An 18989-nucleotide genomic window follows, 5' to 3' on the forward strand; every position below is an offset into this window, starting at 1 on the left:
AGTCAAAGAATGAAGTAAGGAGTTTCCTGGATACAAGGAAGACAGGCAGAGGTTTGTGGTAGTTTACCTGGCCCTGTGATTCCAAAGGAATCGGCAGCAGGAACCAGAGTACAAGCCCCATCCTAGAGACCACAGCATAGAATGGGGATGGGGCCTACGGCTGGATATATACTAGCACACTATTAGCAGGGGCAACCTGGAGCTCGATGAGGGTACCGGTGAGAACAGGCAGTAGCTGCTATGCCATTCGGTTGGGTTTTCATCTTTTCAGAAATTTTGAGAGACTGAGTCTCTCAATTTAAGGTCTTGAGAAGATGACACTGAGGTGACTTGGGGAATGCAAGGGTTTATAGGAGACCTTCCTGTTTTCGTATACATTATTCTGTTGTTATGAAATGCACCAAGCCAAGAGGCAGAAAGAGGACTTCCATTTGGGGGGCAGATACAACACTCTAAGGGCATTTACTGCACTCACTACTTTTTGTATCATAAATCCTCACAACCGTCCTATAAAGTAGATGATATTATGTCAGCTTTAGAGATTTATTTTTTTTATTATGTTAATCACCATACATTACATCATTAGTTTTTGATGTAGTGTTCATGATACATTGTTTGCGTATAACACCCAGTTCTCCATTCAGTACGTGCCCTCTTTAATACCCATCACCAGGCTAACCCATCCCCCACACCCCTCCCCTCTAGAACCCTCAGTTTGTTTCTCAGAGTCCATAGTCTCATGGTTTGTCTCCCCCTCCGATTTCCCCCCCTTCATTTTTCCCTTCCTACTATCTTTTTTTTTTTTTTAACATATAATGTATTATTTGTTTCAGAGGTACAGGTCTGTGATTCATCAGTCTTACACAATTCACAGCGCTCACCATAGCACATGCTCTCCCCAATGTCTATCACCCAGCCACCCCATCCCTCCCATCCCCCACCACTCCAGCAACCCTCCTAAAGACACAAGAGGTTTGGAAAGGTTAAGTAATTTGCCCAAGGTACATAACTAGTGCTTAGTAGGGCCAGGATTTTAACTCAAGCTGTTCAGGTGCTAGCATCCAGGCTGTAGAAACACTAATTGGAGATATGCCACCAACCAGCTCTGGGTCCTTGGTTGATTCATTTAAAATCTCTGACCTTCATTAACATATAGTGATAAGTTTCAAATATATTATTATTTGCAAGTTCCTAACAATTTCATAATTATTTCTATTCCATAAGATGATAAAATAGGTGGTTGAAAATAAGTAATTGAGTTTACCTGTGTGTCGACTCCCTAAAATTTGCATAAGAAATTATTAAGTAACTGGCATTAATTCTATTATCATTTCTAAGCCCCTAAGAAAAATGTAAAAAGATCGTATTTCTCTTTATTATGTGATCTTTGAAGAGAAATGGAAGACCTATAGTATTTGATTATCCAAATGTAAAAAATTAAATATTTGGATTTTTTTTTCTAAGTACTACATAAGAAAAAATTTATTACATTGCTATGTACTCTCTGATGCAGAGATAATCCAACCAGAAAACTAAGCAACCTAACCAAATATAGACCGTATCTTGTGGCTCACAACTTGGAAGCATCTGGTGTATTTCTTTGATCCATCCCAGAAAGATGTCTTCAGCAGTTCCGTCGATTCCAGGCTTTTGTCATTGCCCTTGAAGAGCTCTGCATAAGGAACGATTATGAGGAGCTGTGTCTGAGCTCTGCACTTCCACTCCACTCCTGTGCCTTTTCCCTGCTCTCCCAAAGCTTAGCCTTGGCCATCGGTAATGTCTGAGGGCAGCTCCCCTTAAGGTGCACACACACCTAGCGCTGCCTTGAGGTACATAACTCAAGTTGAATTCCTGTGCATTTCATGAATTTGAAGTAGCCTAGGGATAAAGAAATGCAAAGTTACTGGACTTAGCTAAAAAGTCTTGGGAGCTCTCTTGCTGTCCCCATCGCCTCACCTTGGCTGTCCTGGCGTTCCCACCTCACGGTTGTTGGCGGCTGAGTGCCGAAAGCTTTGAGGTCACCGTGTGTCACATTTCCAGGAACACCTAGAATTCTTAAATTGGTTTTTAGTGCTTTACCCTCCAGGTTTCCCAACCTAGTGATTGAGATAAGGCCACTTCGTGAGAAAGCGCTTCCGGTAAAATGTGGCCGCCATGGCCGTCATCCATGCTCCATCTAGTGCCTGTTTCAGTCCAGGAGCTGGCCGGCACTTCCTCGAGCCGCTTGCAGACAGGCCCGAATCTTAGGGACCGGGCCATATGTGTTGATACCTTTTTACTCGCTGGGCCAGAAGTGAGTCTTCTTTATGTAAATGTTTGGTACTTCAGTAAAGCTAGATTGAAGTGGTAAGGTGAGATTAAAAATAAAGCCAGGTGGTCATTGTGATTTGCCCAGTCAACAAGTCGGTCTAGAAGCAGACTTTAAAACAGTTATTTCTTATTTTATTAGAGTCATATGCTACACTCCTAGGGGAAAAAAAAGAGATTGTAATGTGAATTTGTTGGGAACGCCCATTAACCTTTGACTGTTTAATATTCAAAATAACTGTTTACAGGAACTTCTCTTGCTCCTGTACAGGGTTGTGTATACCCAGAAACATGGCTTTTTGCACCTTGATTATGTGCTGTCAAGGAACAAAAAAGCTTTATTTTTTTACTACTTGCAGGTTCAACCTTTACAAACACGCACACACATGCACAAAGGTAAAATCTAGAAAAATCTGAAAAAATTGTATTCCATAAATCGTATCAAATACTGATTAGATACTATTTATCATATATACTCCATCCATTTTTTTTTTAAATCACAAACACCGTTTCACATAATGTATTAAAATAAGTTAGGGCCCCTATGATATTTGCAACATTACAGCATGGTAATACCACAGTACTGAAACTTAGAAAGCTCAGTATTAAAAAAAACCGCAAAACACAACTGAAAGAAATTAGACTTTTCAAACAAGCATCCTAGATCAATTAATGATTACATTGTCAAGTGGAAAGGAAGTAACATTAAATCACTTTTTTTTTAATGTCCACATAGCTATACTAGAAAATATTTAATGCATTTGCTAGTGAGTTTGTGTGCTGGGGAAACACAGCAAATGCATTAATACCGCCATGAAGGAAGTATGTGCAGAGGGGCTGTGTCGATGGCAGCCGCAGACTCCATGCAGGGTGAAGGAAGCGTGCAGAAGACGCACTTGGATGCCTGCAGTCTAGTTTGAGGAGGAGAGAGGGTTAAGTAAACACATGTGGTGATCAATGCCAAATTCGAGTGGTGAGGAGTTCTATGGTAACAGAGGGTAGGAAAAAAATCTCTTCATAGTTGGAGATGTGGGCGGATCAGGGGAAACTTGAAGAGAAAGAGTCGTGATTCTTGAAGCGTGATTAGAATTAAACAGGAGGGCTGGGCAGGAACAACCTTCCATTTAGAGGGAAAAGCATTGTTGAGAAGAAAGTTGTGAGGAAACATGTCTCCTTGGAGACCTCACATACAATCTGAAATTGGAACCTGTTTCTGTTTTTCAATAGTAGAAGACCACGTAATGTATAGAAGGGGAATGTCCCAGGAGATTTTTAAATAGTACTGACGGGATTGTGTTGAGGGGGGGGGGCCAGGGCGTTCAGGGGTTGAAGTTCTCCAGAGGATTCTAATGGCCAGCCAGCCCCGAGAATCACTGGTTTCAGGATCACCTGGAACCAGACACACCTGTGTCCAGATCCTAATTCTTTCATGCTCTCCTTTGTGATGATGGATACATAATCTATGTGAGCCCTTTACCTTGTCGGCAAAATGGGAGGGACTAATAAAACCCACCCGACAAGACTGTAATTCATCCACACGTTCCTTCATTCACTCACTTACTCAGTGTATATTTATTGAGTACTGACTATGTGCTAGGCATCAAGCTAGATCTTGGGGATTTAGCAGTATCTGCCCCCCAACTCAAAACAGAAACAATGGAGTTTTTGGCCTTATTTGCCCATGGAGTTTACATTTTACTGTTATGTGCGTTAAATATAGTAACATAGGTAAAGCACTTAGCACAATGCCTGGCACACAATAAATAGAAGGATTTATAGTAATAATCATGTTTGCACACGTTTAACTAGGGTCATGTGAAATTGAATATCATTTTAATTTCTAATAAAGCCTGATTACTTTAATGGAATCAAATGTCTAATTTACAACAAAGAAGTGATTAGCCCATAAATGCACCAGCATTAGTAAGGTTGCAATTTGTTTTTCTCTGCTGAGGGTGTTCACTGGCAAAAGGCAATCATAAGCCAACCTTCCTTATGCCTTCCAGGAACAAAGATATCTGTAAATCGTTATTACAAGGATGTAGTCAGTGTCAGATATGCCAAATACATAGTTATATGTTATCCTGTGGATACCTCAGAGAAAATAGGATGCACTTGATAATACTATAGCATTAATGTCCGTCCTTGCGATTCTGCCGAAACCCTCTGCAGGATGGCTTTCGGAAAGGAGACTTGGCAGCGCAGAAGTTCAAGCGCCTCTCTAATCCGATTAGGGCACTGATGGGGCCACGCAGTAACCTACCTCCAACAAGGTGCTCTTTGAAAAAGGAATGTAACAAATTTACAAAACCTGTAAATGAAGGAATGTTGCACTTTCTGGGAGCAGCTTTTGGAATCAAGTTTCAAAGTATTAGAGCTATTATTATTGATCCTCTGCTGGTTTAGCAAATAGCTTCACTTATCTGGAGAGAGAACAATTGGAGAGAATGTTTGCTGAATAGTTGATGTTTCAGATTTTTCAAGCTGCTAGATTTTACTTGGGGACAGTGCCCTAAAATTTTTCGGATTTGAATTTGTTCTGCTGCATTAATTCAGAAAATCAATTCACGTGACACCTCTGTAGAAACAATCCAGCAGGAAAATTGTTGCCAGTTAGTGAGATCAATATTTTTACTTAGGAGAAGTATTCTTTTATCTGTGACATGCAACTGCTGCATTATATGCATCATGGATTATAAGTTTATTCACTGAGATTTAACAGAGCTGCATTTTATTGGTCACTGGTCTTACTTTCTTAAAATAAGAATGCTTTCCTTAGGAAAAAAAAAAAAAGAATGATTTTCTTGCCTCCAGATACGTTTGTAAATTTGACCTCTGCTTCTAAATAATGTACAATGACATAAACATCTCAGTACCTTTCCAGAGCATACATTAAAAATCCACTACCTGGAAATCCATGTTAATTCATAGCAATAGAATATGAAGAGGAATGATACAGACTGGCTGTGTTCTCCATATTTTAAACTGGTCTTCCGGTCTTTTATGCTAAATTTCTTACAATTTTTAAATACCTAATATAGAAAATTAGAGTGCTGGTCTGGTTGGAATTGCACATATTATATCTGACAGAATGTAACAGTATATGTTCGACCTGAATATTTATGAATAGAAGTCCAAGTTCAACATGGATTCACCGTACAGGTCAACCCTTGCTGTGGTAATGCCTTAGCAGCCATTACACAGTGGGGCAGCATAAGGTCAGCTGCTATTCAAGTAACTGTTGATGGACAGAGATTGCTCTGGGCCCCAGTTTCTGACCGATTATGGATTGTTTATATCTGGAGCGCTCGGGTAGTTTCCGGTTGTCAGTGTTTTGGGCAGGGATGGGGGTGTGGATCAGAGGTATTACTTGAGGCCACTTCATCAGGCAGGAGCCATTGACCTGGCAGGGTAGCTAACCATGGCATTCAAACCAGCATGTCTGGAGGCATAATTATAACTTGAAAATCTCAGTGGAATGTACGGTGTTACTGTTTCTTCTCCCAAGTGAATCAAATTATGTATGAAATATTCTATTTTCCATGGTCTTCTTAGTAAGAATGGATACACTAGCTGCAAAGATTTTGTCCTAAAACAGTTTGTGAAGTCAAAGACGAGTGCATCCCTTAGGACAGGGATTTTCAACCTAAACACTATTGACATTTGGGGCTGGATAATTCTTTGGTGTGAGGGGCTGTCCTGTGTGTTGCAGGCCACTTAGCAGCATCCCTGGCCTCTACTCATTAGATGCAACAGCACCCCCAGGCTGTGATAATCAGAAATGTCTCCAGACATTGCCAAATGTGCCCTACAAGGCAAAATCACCCGTACATACTTGAGAACCACTTGAGAAGCCCCAAGAAAAAGAACACTTGAATTCCATTGTACTCTTCTAAATACAGGACAAGTCAGGGCCAGACTAAATAAGGACATATTTTATTTTTTAAAAACATTTCTTTTGAGCTATAAGAATTACTTTTACATCTCAATTGCATAGAACTTTATTCCAAAGTGCTCTTGAATTCTGTGTAAACTCAGTGTTCATCTAACTTCTTATTTCTATAAGAGGGAAGAATTAGCTACATTCTAACGTTCCCTTCATTCTAAAAGTTTCTGCGATTCTGTTCCTTACCGTAGGGTAAAGAAAATTAATTGTTAAGAAGTCCTTTGAAGAACAGGATCCATTTTGTCCATGAGTTTCTGAGTTTTGGAGACAAACATTATTATTACACAAAATATTAAACTTCAAGAATTGAAACCCCATTGAATCAGGAAGTTAAAAATACACCACCCATAAGGTGGAAAATTGTTGTGCTACATTATGCTTTCAAAACTGGAAAAGCCAAATCGCTAAAGTAGCTTTCAGGTAAATTATTTGATTCTACTCAAGAACAGATATATTTCCTGATATGCAAATCATCATATCACAAATAGAAACCACCCTCCTATATCCATGAAAGCATTTCTGGCAGAAATTATATCTTGTGATATTTTAGTCAGTGCTACCTTGTGTATTTCCTTGAAAAATGTAGCATTTGTTTAGCTTTCCGTTTCAGAGTTCACATTCAGAATGGTTTCTCCCTAGTAAGGTAAATTCTTTGTTAAATATTTCACAAGTGTGTGATAAGCTGGTGGAATATTTATAGTTTCTCCAGAAAAACATGCAACAAGTGAATATGCCAAATACTTTACCTTATGTGTTCAAAAGAAATTGTGTCATCATCATCTTTCACATATCCCATGAGATTTATTCACAGTTTATATTGACTGTGAAACTTTGTTATCCACTGGGAGTTCTGCTTTATTTATTCCAGATAATAGGATACTTGCAACCCATTAACAGTTGTAAACAGATCTGTCAAGTTCATCTGACATAGCAATTATAAAATGCATTTCTTAGACAAGTTTCTAGGATTAAATCAGGACAAAAATGAAGATGAGGTGACCACAAGAAGTTACTGTATTGAATAACTAATCTATTATTCAAAAAGAAATTACAAGTATTATAGACACCCAAGTTTCAAAATCCCAGCAGAAATTTAATGGGTTAATCACCTATTATATTTTAGAAAAACATTGACTGGATGACTGCTTATTTAAGAAACATTCTTATCCCTAGTGGGAGTAAAGAAACAGAATTAAATGAAAGGAGGGAGGAGAGGGAAGGAAGAATGGATTATGGATGGGTGGATGGATGAAGGATCTATATATAATGTGGGATATCAAATTCAGGCCAAGACCTATAGATTAAATTTTGCTTTTTATTTTCTTTTTCAGCCAATGTTTTCAGTTGCACCAAGCTTAGCCACCAATGCATCAGCAGCCTTTAATCCCTACCTGGGACCTGTGTCCCCGAGCCTGGTTCCAGCAGAGATCTTGCCGACCGCACCAATGTTGGTTACAGGGAATCCTGGGGTCCCTGTACCTGCGGCTGCTGCAGCTGCTGCACAGAAATTAATGCGGACAGACAGACTTGAGGTAGGAATGATTAGTTGGTTTCTTTTTTCTTTTTTTTATTATTATTTTTTTAAATTTTATTATGTTATGTTAATCACCATACATTACATCATTAGTTTTTGATGTAGTGTTCCGTGATTCATTGTTCACGTATAACACCCAGTGCTCCATTCAATACGTGCCCTCTTTAATACCCATCACCGGGCTAACCCATCCCCCCACCCCCCTCCCCTCTAGAACCCTCAGTTTGTTTCTCAGAGTCCATAGTCTCTCATGGTTCGTCTCTCCCTCTGATTCCTCCCCCCTTCATTTTTCCCTTCCTTCTCCTAATGTCCTCCATGCTATTCCTTATGTTGCACAAATAAGTGAAATCATATGAAAATTGACTTTCTCTGCTTGACTTATTTCACTTAGCATAATCTCCTCCAGTCCCATCCATGTTGATGTAAAAGTTGGGTATTCATCCTTTCTGATGGCCGAGTAATATTCCACTGTATATATGGACCACATCTTCTTTATCCATTCATCTGTTGAAGGGCATCTCGGCTCTTTCCACAGTTTGGCTATTGCGGACATTGCTGCTATGAACATTGGGGTGCATATGGCCCGTCTTTTCACTACATCTGTGTCTTTGGGGTAAATACCCAGGAGTGCACTTGCTGGGTCATAGGGTAGCTCTATTTTTAATTTTTTGAGGCACCTCCCCACTGTTTTCCAAAGTGGCTGTACCAACTTGCATTCCCACCAACGGTGTAAGAGGGTTCCCCTTGCTCCACAACTTCTCCAACATTTGTTGTTTCTTGCCCTGTCCATTTTTGCCATTCTAACTGGTGTAAGGTGGTATCTCAATGTGGTTTTGATTTGAATTTCCCTGATGGCTAATGATGATGAACATTTTTTCATGTGTCTGTTAGCCATTTGTATATCTTCTTCAGAGAAGTGTCTTTTCATATCTTCTGCCCATTTTTTGACTTGATTATTTGTTTTTTGGGTTTTGAGTTAGAGAAGTTCTTTATAGATCTTGGTTTCTTTATGGACTCCATTCTGATTTTCGAAGTGTGCTGTTTGTTTGCTTCTTCCGTGGCCATAAAAGTTAAAAAAAAATTGAAGCAGAGATTTTGGTTTAGTGTTTGGAGCATTTTGCGAGAATTGAGGTATGCTGTGTTTAACAAATGGAATGTGTATAAAAGCCACTGCATCCCTATGTATGACAGTGGATAAGAACTTGAACCCTGGGGTCAGATTGCCTCTTCACCTCATTATGTCTCAGGTTCCTCATCCTTAAAGTGGACGTAATAATGGCACTTTCCTCAAAGAGTTAGGCCAGTGTCTGGCACACAGCACATGTTCCCTAAATGTTCATCGTTGGTGTTACGTCTATTAAGAATAAATTCTCTTCCTCCCCTGACACTTGTTCTCACGACGATTTGCTCAGTGACTAGGTATCAAGCATTTTAAAATTTATTACTGCAAGTTTCCTCGCAGACCTCACTGTACTTTGGTTGGAATAGCAAGGCAGCTTCGCTTGTGAAGTGTGCTCTGATAAAAAAGTTTTTAAATTGGAAATTGCATCATGCTCTAAGTCTCAGAGTCAAGGATGATCAGATGTATGTGCTTTGCTATTGCAGCATGAGAAAGAAATGAAGGATGTAATTCTTATATTGAAGTGGTTGTTCAGAATTTCAGCATGGCTATAAATTAATGGATTTGGTAAGCTCTAGATGAAGAAAAAAATGGCAACATCCCTGTACAGTGAAGCTCTAAAGCCTGGCATTCTTGTCCAACTAAGAAACAAAATGATTCTTTCTTCTTTTCCCTGGTTAGGATGAGGCAATACTTAGGGCTGAGAAGTTTTGAGTGTTGTTAATTACTGAGAAAGAGGCAAAATAAGGCTGTTAATGTGAACATAATTGACACTAATAATTTATCAGTGGAGCAGGAATTCATTTAATAAGCACCAATTTCTTGTTTATGGGGTTTCACTACATGCACTGCAGAGAGGATCTCAGATTTCAGCGTAGTTATAACTGCCACCACTTTTTTTGATGGTAGTAACCATAGTTGGTATTTATGGGGTATTTACTATCTACCAAACGCGGCATCAACCCATCACATGCATCACATAGTTCACCTTCAAAACAATCTTCTGAGGAAGATACTATCATTAACTCCATCTTACAGGGCAATAAATTTAGGGGGAAAGTTGGGGCACAACTATGTGCCATATGTTCTCTGAGTCATAGAAAGGATCTTTGTTCCAGTTGGGTATGAAGTAGAACTCCATTTTTAAACATTGTATAACTCATTCCCATACAGGTGATAGTACAGAGAGTAAGCAAGAGATTCTGGCTCCTGTATATTCTTTAGAGTTGTTTGTTTGTTTAGACTTAGTTCTTACCTTTCATGAATATTTTGAAAAAAGCTGCTAATGAAGAGAGGACCATACGGAGAATTCAGAAAGGACTTTGGGACCTGGTTGCACACCCCCTGTGGTCCAAGGACCGCTGAGTGCTAGAGATACACTTTGCCTTGTGGGTGGTTTGTCACTGTGCAGTTGCACTTGCTCACTAGTAAACTGATGCCGTTTGTGGATAAATTAGGAGGAAATCTAGGAAATTGTAAATATTTAAAAATTACCGGATGCTTAACATATGAATCACCTTCCTCCTGCCCCGATCTTTCCGAATCATACCCTGGGTTCCTAATGCATAATTGTGGATTGAAGGGAACCCAATAGGCAATCCGGGATGAACATTAATGAATTAGTTATTAGGAGGAGATGATATTTAGGAAACTTAAAAATCTCTATTGAAATCTTTTTAAAGGCTGAGCTGTGTGGTCAGAACTCTTATAAACTAATCCTCCCACAGTTTTAGGTAGTCCGTAATCGGTTGTATTTTGTATAGTGTTTAATTAAAATGATGACTTTTATCATTGGTTTGGGGTTTCTGTCTTCTTTCTTTCTTTCTTTCTTTTTTCTTTTCTTTTTTTTTTTTTTGTGAGAAGCTACCTTGTGTATTTTCTTCTGTTGCTGGACTCACAAGTGGCTACTGCTACATGACTCTCATTTCCTCTCAACCTGAATTCCTCTTATCTAAATGCAGGACGGTGGGAGGGCAGCTTCCTTCCTATCTTCTTCTGGCTAAGAGGATCTGCTCCAGCGTCACAGTTACAATCTGTTAGCGTATTGCCCCGTGAGGTTCAGGGGCGTGGCTTTCTGCTCGGCACTGAGATTTTAGACACGCCCCTCTCCCGCTTATTTCCCCTCGTGCCAAGTGCACGGCACACAAGGATCTAAATGACGTGGCAGTAAGTGCGCACACTTGTCGATTGGCCACATGCTTAGTTATTTGGGTTTAAATCTATAGTTTTTCCCCGTGGAACTCTGAAGTACATGTTTGAATTTTGAGTTCTTTTTAAGGTGAAAAAAAAGCTTACATTAGTTTCAATATCTGTCAGCTGTTCTTGCCACTTCTTTCTCTCTTTTTGCTTCACATTGTTAGACCATAAGGAAATTCAAAATACCATAGATTATCAGCGTTCTAGTTCTTCTGTTTGGAAGAACTGACACATATTTACAGCACCCGATGTGAGGCTACAAAAAATGTTAAATCCAACAACAGGAACCCAAGAAGAGCGATTTTGCTAATTTAGGTGAGCAGCCTTGGGTCAAGTTTCTCATCTTTTCTGAGCTTCATATGCCATACATATAAAATCAGGGGATTGAACGAGATAATCCATAAGATCACCTCCAGTTAGAATGTTCTAAGGGATATTTAGGTTGTCTTTGTGCTTTTCATGCCAGCTATAAGCTTTTGAAAATTTTATTTAAATATTATATTTAAATAGATAAATCTATTTAAATATATTGCATTAATTTCAATATACAAATACATATTACACATTTTATTAAATATATAGATGTAAAACACACACATAAACTTTGTATCAGTATCCCTATTATCCATTGTTTGTTGGATACCTTTTAGGAGACTGTAGCTGTGTACTTTCTATACTGTAAAATTCAGTATTTATGGTATTCTCTAAAGAGGAGCAAATCTCTTAAATATTGGTCACTGAAATGAGGCTTTTAAAATTCCATTTTGTGACTTTGGGATACCTTTTTGTAATTTCCAGGCAGCAGTTTTATTTTCAGTGATTATTTTAAGAAATTGTTAAAATCTGTAGGTACTGGAAAGGACTAAGGTTTTCAGTCATATCTTTACTTTATTCTGAAGAGCAACAATATCCAAGGGAGAACTAGTGAACATCTTTCAAGTAAAAAATATGGTGAGGAATATCTTTGAAACCTTTTAATTGCTGTCTTATCCATAACAAGAGAAGGTCCACATCAGGATAGTGCCAAGCTCATAAATAATACCCAATAACTTGTTAAATGAATGCATAAATGAGCTAGTCAACCAGTTAATTAATTAATCACAAAAAGACACATGCCTTTATTCAGAGTTTAGTGTAATCCAACAGAGAAGATAAAACATGATGAATTTTTAACATTTGTTAACATTCTCCTTGGGAACATGTTTACATTTAGAGCATTCCAGCTACAAAATATGGCATCTCGTTCTGCCCCTAGTCCTAGAGCAGTGGTTTTCAAGTTTTAATGTGATTAGAATCACCTGGACGATTGTGAAAAATGCAGAGCCTCATCTGCATAGACTGATGCAGTAGGTTTTCAGTGGGGCTTGGGAGTCTTTTTCCACAAATCTGCCCGGTGATTCTAAATGCAAATAGTCTATAAAATACTTATTCCACAGGATGCCAACACCTGCTATTTAAGTCTTAACTTCTCATCATTTACCTTATGTACAGTTATTTGTGACTCAATTAAAAACCTGCCTCCTCCTGTAATACACTTAACATTTGACATTTTGTTAAGTTGCTAAGAACACAGTGCACATAATGAAATATTTCAAGTAAACTGGTAATTATTAAGGTCATTTATACTGCATAATAGCATTAATCAAACAAAAAACTAACCGGTGACCGTATATTTCAGATACTGATGAAGATATTAGGTTGCTATTTGGTTAACTGCATCATTTTTATATCAACAGTCTATATGAGATAAACATAGGATATATTCCAGGAAAGGTGGGCACACCATTTGGCTTTTGATGTTTTTCAGTTGGAGTTTGTTTATTTCAAAACAGATTATTCTTGTGCCGAAAGTTTTATTCTACTGACGTGATCATGACATGAGTACCTAATTTAGGCCATTGGATGCTGATCGCTTCCTTTCCTTATTGACACAGAAGAGTCTAGTGACTTTTTTCATACAGGCACAAAACAATATGGTCCCGATTGACTACATACAAAAAAAGAGCATTTAAAGCTAAATGAGGGTTTAAGTAGTAGTGGAAGGCATGCTTAGCTTGAGATTTTTATAGGAGTTTAATGGATTTGTCATGATCTATTGCATATAAAAGACATTTGATTCAAAATAAGATTAGAAAAGCAGATGCTTTTAATGAAAGAGCCTTATTGATAGGATTATTGTAATTTTGTGTTTTTGTGGAGGGTGATTAGCTACTGCTTGTATGATATTTGAATATCTTTAGAAAATTACTAAGAAATATGAAGAGTTTTATGCTCACAGGTCTATGTGGTTTATTTTTTAAATCTGTCATAAGGCTTTAGAATGGCTCCTTAAAGTTAGTTCTATCCCGTTTAAAACATCTAGTACGTCAGTTACTATTGCCTGTAGCTAGTTGGAGCTTTGTTTGGGAGAGGAAAGAGTTGTAAGTTGTTTAAAATACAGTAATTACTAAGCTTGGCCACTCATTTTTGCTGTTCTTCCACTCATTTCTTCCTTCAACTTAAAGCTAAACTTTCCCAATCTTCATTTATCTAGAAAGAGTAATAAAAGTAACTACAGATTTCAGCATTTTGGCATATTGATGAGCTTGTTTCAAAGTTGTGTGTATTTTCCTGTCGGTTTATGCATTTATTCATAGGAATGAATAAATGAAGATCTGGAAGTGGATTTAATGGAAGGTTTTTTTTCAGTTGGCCATTCCTATACATTCAGATTTTTTTTTTTTAATTACATGAGGTAAGGTGACAAACTCTTAGCAGTATTATCTATAGAAATATGCTTGTGTTCTCTGGCCTAATGACAATGAGGTGTTCTGCCTTTTAGATTTCAAAGACAATTCCCATTTTTTTTATTTTATTTTTCTAAGATTATTTATTTAATATTTATTTATTTGACAGAGAGAGCACAAGTAGGCAGAGGGAAAGGGAGAAGCAGACTCCCTGCTGAGCAGGGAGCCCGATGCAGGACTCGATCCCAGCATCCTGGGATCATGACCCTGAGCTGAAGATAGCCGCCTAACCAACTGAGCCACCCAGGCGCCCCTAAGACAATTCCCATTTGATCTTAACAGAAATCCTCTGAGGTAGCTGACATTGATGTCCGAAGTTTAGATGGACCAAATTTGTACATTATTTGATAACAGATTGAAACTAGATATGACATTATCAGATACCTATCTTGGGAATTAATTATACAGTCAGCTAAGATCATTACCCATAACCACCAGAATTTTAAACTGTGGAGATTATAATCCTTTTTGAGTTGAAAATACAGATAATTCTTGGCATTAGCTTGTATACTCATGACTACTAATGCTCTGGATACCTTGATAAAATTATTGATTATCCAGTACTCCTTTTTTAAAGTTTCATATAGCTCAAGCTTAATGGAAAATAAAGTCTATGGTGGTTATTATTGAACAACAGGTATACACACACACACACACACACACACACACACACACACACAGATATATGTGTGTGTGTGTGTGTGTGAGTATATAAGCCCCTTAAATATTGATATATATATATATATATATATATATAAGCTTATAATAAGCTCCATAATATTTGTCATGAAACTTTAAAATGACTTTCTAAAATATTAAAATAGTGCCTGTTCCTGTTATAAGCTCTCTGTTCCTGCTTTTAGAAGTTGTTCTCCAAACATGACTGAGTTAAATATGGTGAGCACAAAACATATTACTTCAAAGAGTTCTCTCCTTAACAAACACGCAAATGACTGTCCAGTTTTGAATAAGTTCAAACATTGACATTAATGTTCTGAGAATTCCAATGCCTTACCTTGCAGAACATTGCTGAATTTAATACTACTTATAAAACCTATTATTATTCTAACCATTTTGAAATATGCTTGTCACATTCATAAAAAAAAAACAAAACCAAGAAAACCCTAGAGGTCAAATAACAGAACTGTTTATTTTAATCAGATTTGTATTATGTGTTTTCAACCATCTATCCATTATTTTACTCAGTATTCATGATTCCATAGCTGGTAAGTATAGTAACTAGATAGAACCCACAATTTCTGATGCTAAACTCTATTTTCTTTCCACTCTACTACTGCTATTTAATTAACAAGAAAAGGTTTACATAGAATAATTCACATTTCTTTGGGAAGTTTTTCTAAGTACTTTTTTCTTTTGATTTTTTAAAGTTATAAACTTTATTGCATAGGTGGTTCTCGAAATGGAATTTAGTATTTAAATGTTTTCAATGGCTATCTTTATTGACTTGATGGGTTTTAATGTAAAAACAGATTCTTACTATTTTGTATGAAAATTTGTCAAACTTACCTGATTTACAAAGCAAATCCTGCCTTAATGTTTAAAGAGTAAAAGACTTAACATTTTCTTGATTGCAACACATTTTGTGTTTAGCTAAATAGATGGAATTATTTTAATCTAATTAATCTAATTATTTAATCCACTTACCAAACTATAAAAAGTACTTGTATCTGTTGACCCACTAATGCCATTTCCGTAGATTTAACCTTAGAAGATGTTTTTTTAAATATCTATAGTCGTGAACATACTGTTTGCAATATTATTTGTAACATGAGAACATCTAGAAATAATCTAAATGATCTCTGAAAGAGTTATCTATATTATGCACATCGATTTGATGGAATTTGATGCAGCCATCACAAATGATCATGCCAGACACTATTGAGTAAAAAAAAAAATGCTTACGAACACTGTTGAACAAAAAACAGGTCACCAAGTAGAAGCTATACCATCATTACAACTATTTGAAAAATGTGTACCTGCAGAAGACTGGACGAGAAGAGAAAAAAGAACCACAGTGTTGTTAGGATTTTAAACCTGTTGTGTTTTAACTTCTCTGTATGGTAAATCATACAATTTCTTATCCTGATTTGAATTATACGATCAAATTTGTTGACATTTTGTCAGCCACTTATTTCATTTACTAATATAATACTGTATCCAAGAGATTTTTTTTTGAGGATCAGCATAGTCTAAAGTTTTCTTGAGTTCATCAAAGAAACCAGGCCAAACCCAAATGCGACAGTCAAGGGATAGATCCTGTTTTATTGGTGATCATTAGACAAAAATATGTCTTAAAAGCCTTGGGAAATTTGCTCTATTCAGGTAGGTACCAGTGATGCAGATGCACATCTGGCATGTGGCGCACTTCGCTAACCCCCCCGGCAGATAGCTTGCTCAGCAGTACAAGTTTTCGTAGGAGATTTTTTGTTTTTTGTTTATTTTTTCAAAAGCAGAAATAATGGGGGAACAGCTATTTCAGTGTATTTATTCTGTTCCATTTCTCATGTTGGGAGAACTTGAAACTAGGAAAAAATAAGACCGTAAAAAATGCAGATCATGCCAAAGCAGTTGACTAAATCCTCTGAACCTTCGAAAAGGCTGGTTGTGGGACAAATTCCAAGTGGATTCCTTAAATACATTGAGAATTCTCCTGAATCACATCTTGCAAGAGAGGAAAGAGTGGAAAAGTTTAATAAACCAGTCCTTAACCTGTACCAACCACGGACTCACATGCACGAAGCAAACAGAAAGGAATGAGGTGTGTTAGAATGACCATTTGTATGCAATCTAAATCTCGGTTTATATCACTGAAAGTGAAAAGAGTGTTGAGACAGAGAAACAAAAAGTCAAAAGCCCAGCACTCAGGTTGTATTTTGGGAGAATGACGCTCAAATGTCTGGCACCAGGCACTGGCATAATTGTTTTTGGGAAAATAAGGAATCTTAGATTTTAATAGTTATTAAAGAGCCCACAAATAGGCTACTTTTAGATCTTTCTTGTCATTGTGGCAAAGAGTAAGATAAATTGACAGATAGGGAGGGTGTCAGCTCATCTGTTGCCAGTTTGTTTGTGAGCATGTTCAAGAAAGCAAGAATTACTGGAGAACTAACCCCAGAAGTGTGCATTCATGTAGAGTTTCCTGTCGTATGACACTGCATTGACATGGATTTGCTTCAACACAAAGATAGCCTTTGTGTTCATACGATAGTATAAATTCAGCATAAATTTCGTATACATACATGAGAAGTTTTTGTTCTCAGTGAAGTGTGTCTCTCTTGTCACACATGTTTTGTTGAGCCTAATCCAGTTAAGTGTTGGTTAGGGACTGGGGATTTGTGGTGTAGAAAGCTCCGCAGCTGATCAGCTAGAGTGGAGGACAGTAGTTCAAGGGAACAGCTTAATCACTTTCACTTTTCAAATTATAAACTCCTGGTTAGCCTTGTTTTCTTCTGTTCGAGAAGACAGACGCAATGAGGAAAAAACAAGAGGGTCCTCTGTAACTTCCTAAGTCATCTTTGGATTCTTAATATCTCTCAGAGTGTCTGGCCTATAATATTTGTTCAGTAATTTTTTTTAATTAAATAAATGAATGAGGTGATGAATAAAGTCGGTTCATTGCTGTGTATATGGAATACAAGGCTTCAGCTAGCTCGAGGTTTAAAAATAGTGCAAGATGTCATTTATAATGCCCGTTTTCAGATGTAGCATGATACGAATTACAGCGGTCTTCTTAAAAGGAAGCACTTTGCTCAATAATGGGATATGGATATAATGGGGAAAAGTACCTAGAATTGAATGTGATCATTTTATGTACACAAATCCAAGAAAACCTTTGCTTTTAAAATCATAACACGGTTCCCGTGTCTCTTTCTTGCTGTACTCCAAAATAAAGTGCTTGGGGTCTGTATATTTTCTCAGTTTGTGAAAAGATACATGAAAAATAAAAACTTTCCTTGAAGCACAAAGTAGGAGCATGAAAATATTAAAAGGACATTCTGTGTTTTAGATGGCCCTCTTGTGGTAAAAAGGTCAAACTATCCCAAATGGAGCTGGTGTTGGCAGCTTCCTGATTTTGAGCAGCCATCATGACAAACTTTAATAGGAAGAGTCAAAATTGAGCAGACACATGAGAAATGATCCATTTTCACCCTTTCCCCAGGGACTCCATCCACAATTAACAGATATAAACCAAATAGACAGTAACAAAAACTAATCTTTTTCCCTCTGCTTCATATAACTACCAAGTGAATCTCTAATGATCAGAAACATAGCCCTTGGAAACATTTTACTAAAAAGCTGTGAAGTTTTACTTTTTCTACTTTTACTTGTAAATAATTTCAGATAGCACAGAAGTTTTAAAAATAGAATGAAGAGTTCCTGCCTATCCGTCACCCGGTTTACCTAAATATTAACTACTCACACGACCGTGTCATCACTTACAAAACAAATTGGCGGTGATATTCTGCTATTAGCCAATCTACATACTTCAGTCAGATTTCACCAGTTTCTCTACCAATATCCTTTCTCTGACCCCAGGATCATTCAGTCGGTGACAGTGTCTCATCGTCCTTTGCCTTTCACGGCCTTGATACTTTTAAGAGGGTACTGATTAGTTATTTCGTAAAACATTCCCCCACTTCAGTTTGTCTGATGTTTTCTCATGATTAAATTCAGGTTATGCAGTCTCAGCAATAATACAACGAAAGTGATGTGGTGGCCTTTTTATCGGTGCGTCCTATCAATGGGTACATGATGCCGTTATGTCTTCCTCTTGGCATTATTAACTTTGATCACTTGGTTAAAGTGGGGCCTGCCAGGTTTCTTCACTGTAAAGTTACTGTTTTTCCCTTGGTAATTAATAAGTACATCAACATAATTTAAATTGGATGTCTTACCTAATTCATATCAAAGATGCATTTTCTTTCTCATGGAAGTCCTACTGAGCTGGGGTTATAACTTGTGCACTCATTGAGGAACTCAGGTTATTCGGTGCCTTTTTTTTTTTTTGCAAATGATCTTTTTCCCCTTTGCGTGTGGCCTTCTACCCCCAGTCTTGCACTTTAAGTCAAAATCCTCGGA

General features: G+C 37.5%; 1 protein-coding gene across 17 annotated transcripts in view; it reads left to right on the plus strand.

Moving 5' to 3' along the window:
* The window catches only part of MBNL1 (muscleblind like splicing regulator 1), a 201540-nt gene that overhangs the window by 161674 nt on the left and 20877 nt on the right, over window positions 1–18989 (plus strand). For all 17 annotated transcript variants that reach the window (XM_027584022.2, XM_027584005.2, XM_027584004.2 and 14 more), the window contains one exon: window positions 7585–7785. In XM_027584022.2, the coding sequence (XP_027439823.1) occupies window positions 7585–7785 (201 nt within the window). The remainder of the gene's footprint in view (window positions 1–7584; window positions 7786–18989) is intronic.

Source organism: Zalophus californianus, chromosome 1 (assembly GCF_009762305.2).
Source record: "Zalophus californianus isolate mZalCal1 chromosome 1, mZalCal1.pri.v2, whole genome shotgun sequence".
In the NCBI taxonomy this organism is placed as follows: Eukaryota; Metazoa; Chordata; class Mammalia; order Carnivora; family Otariidae; genus Zalophus; species Zalophus californianus.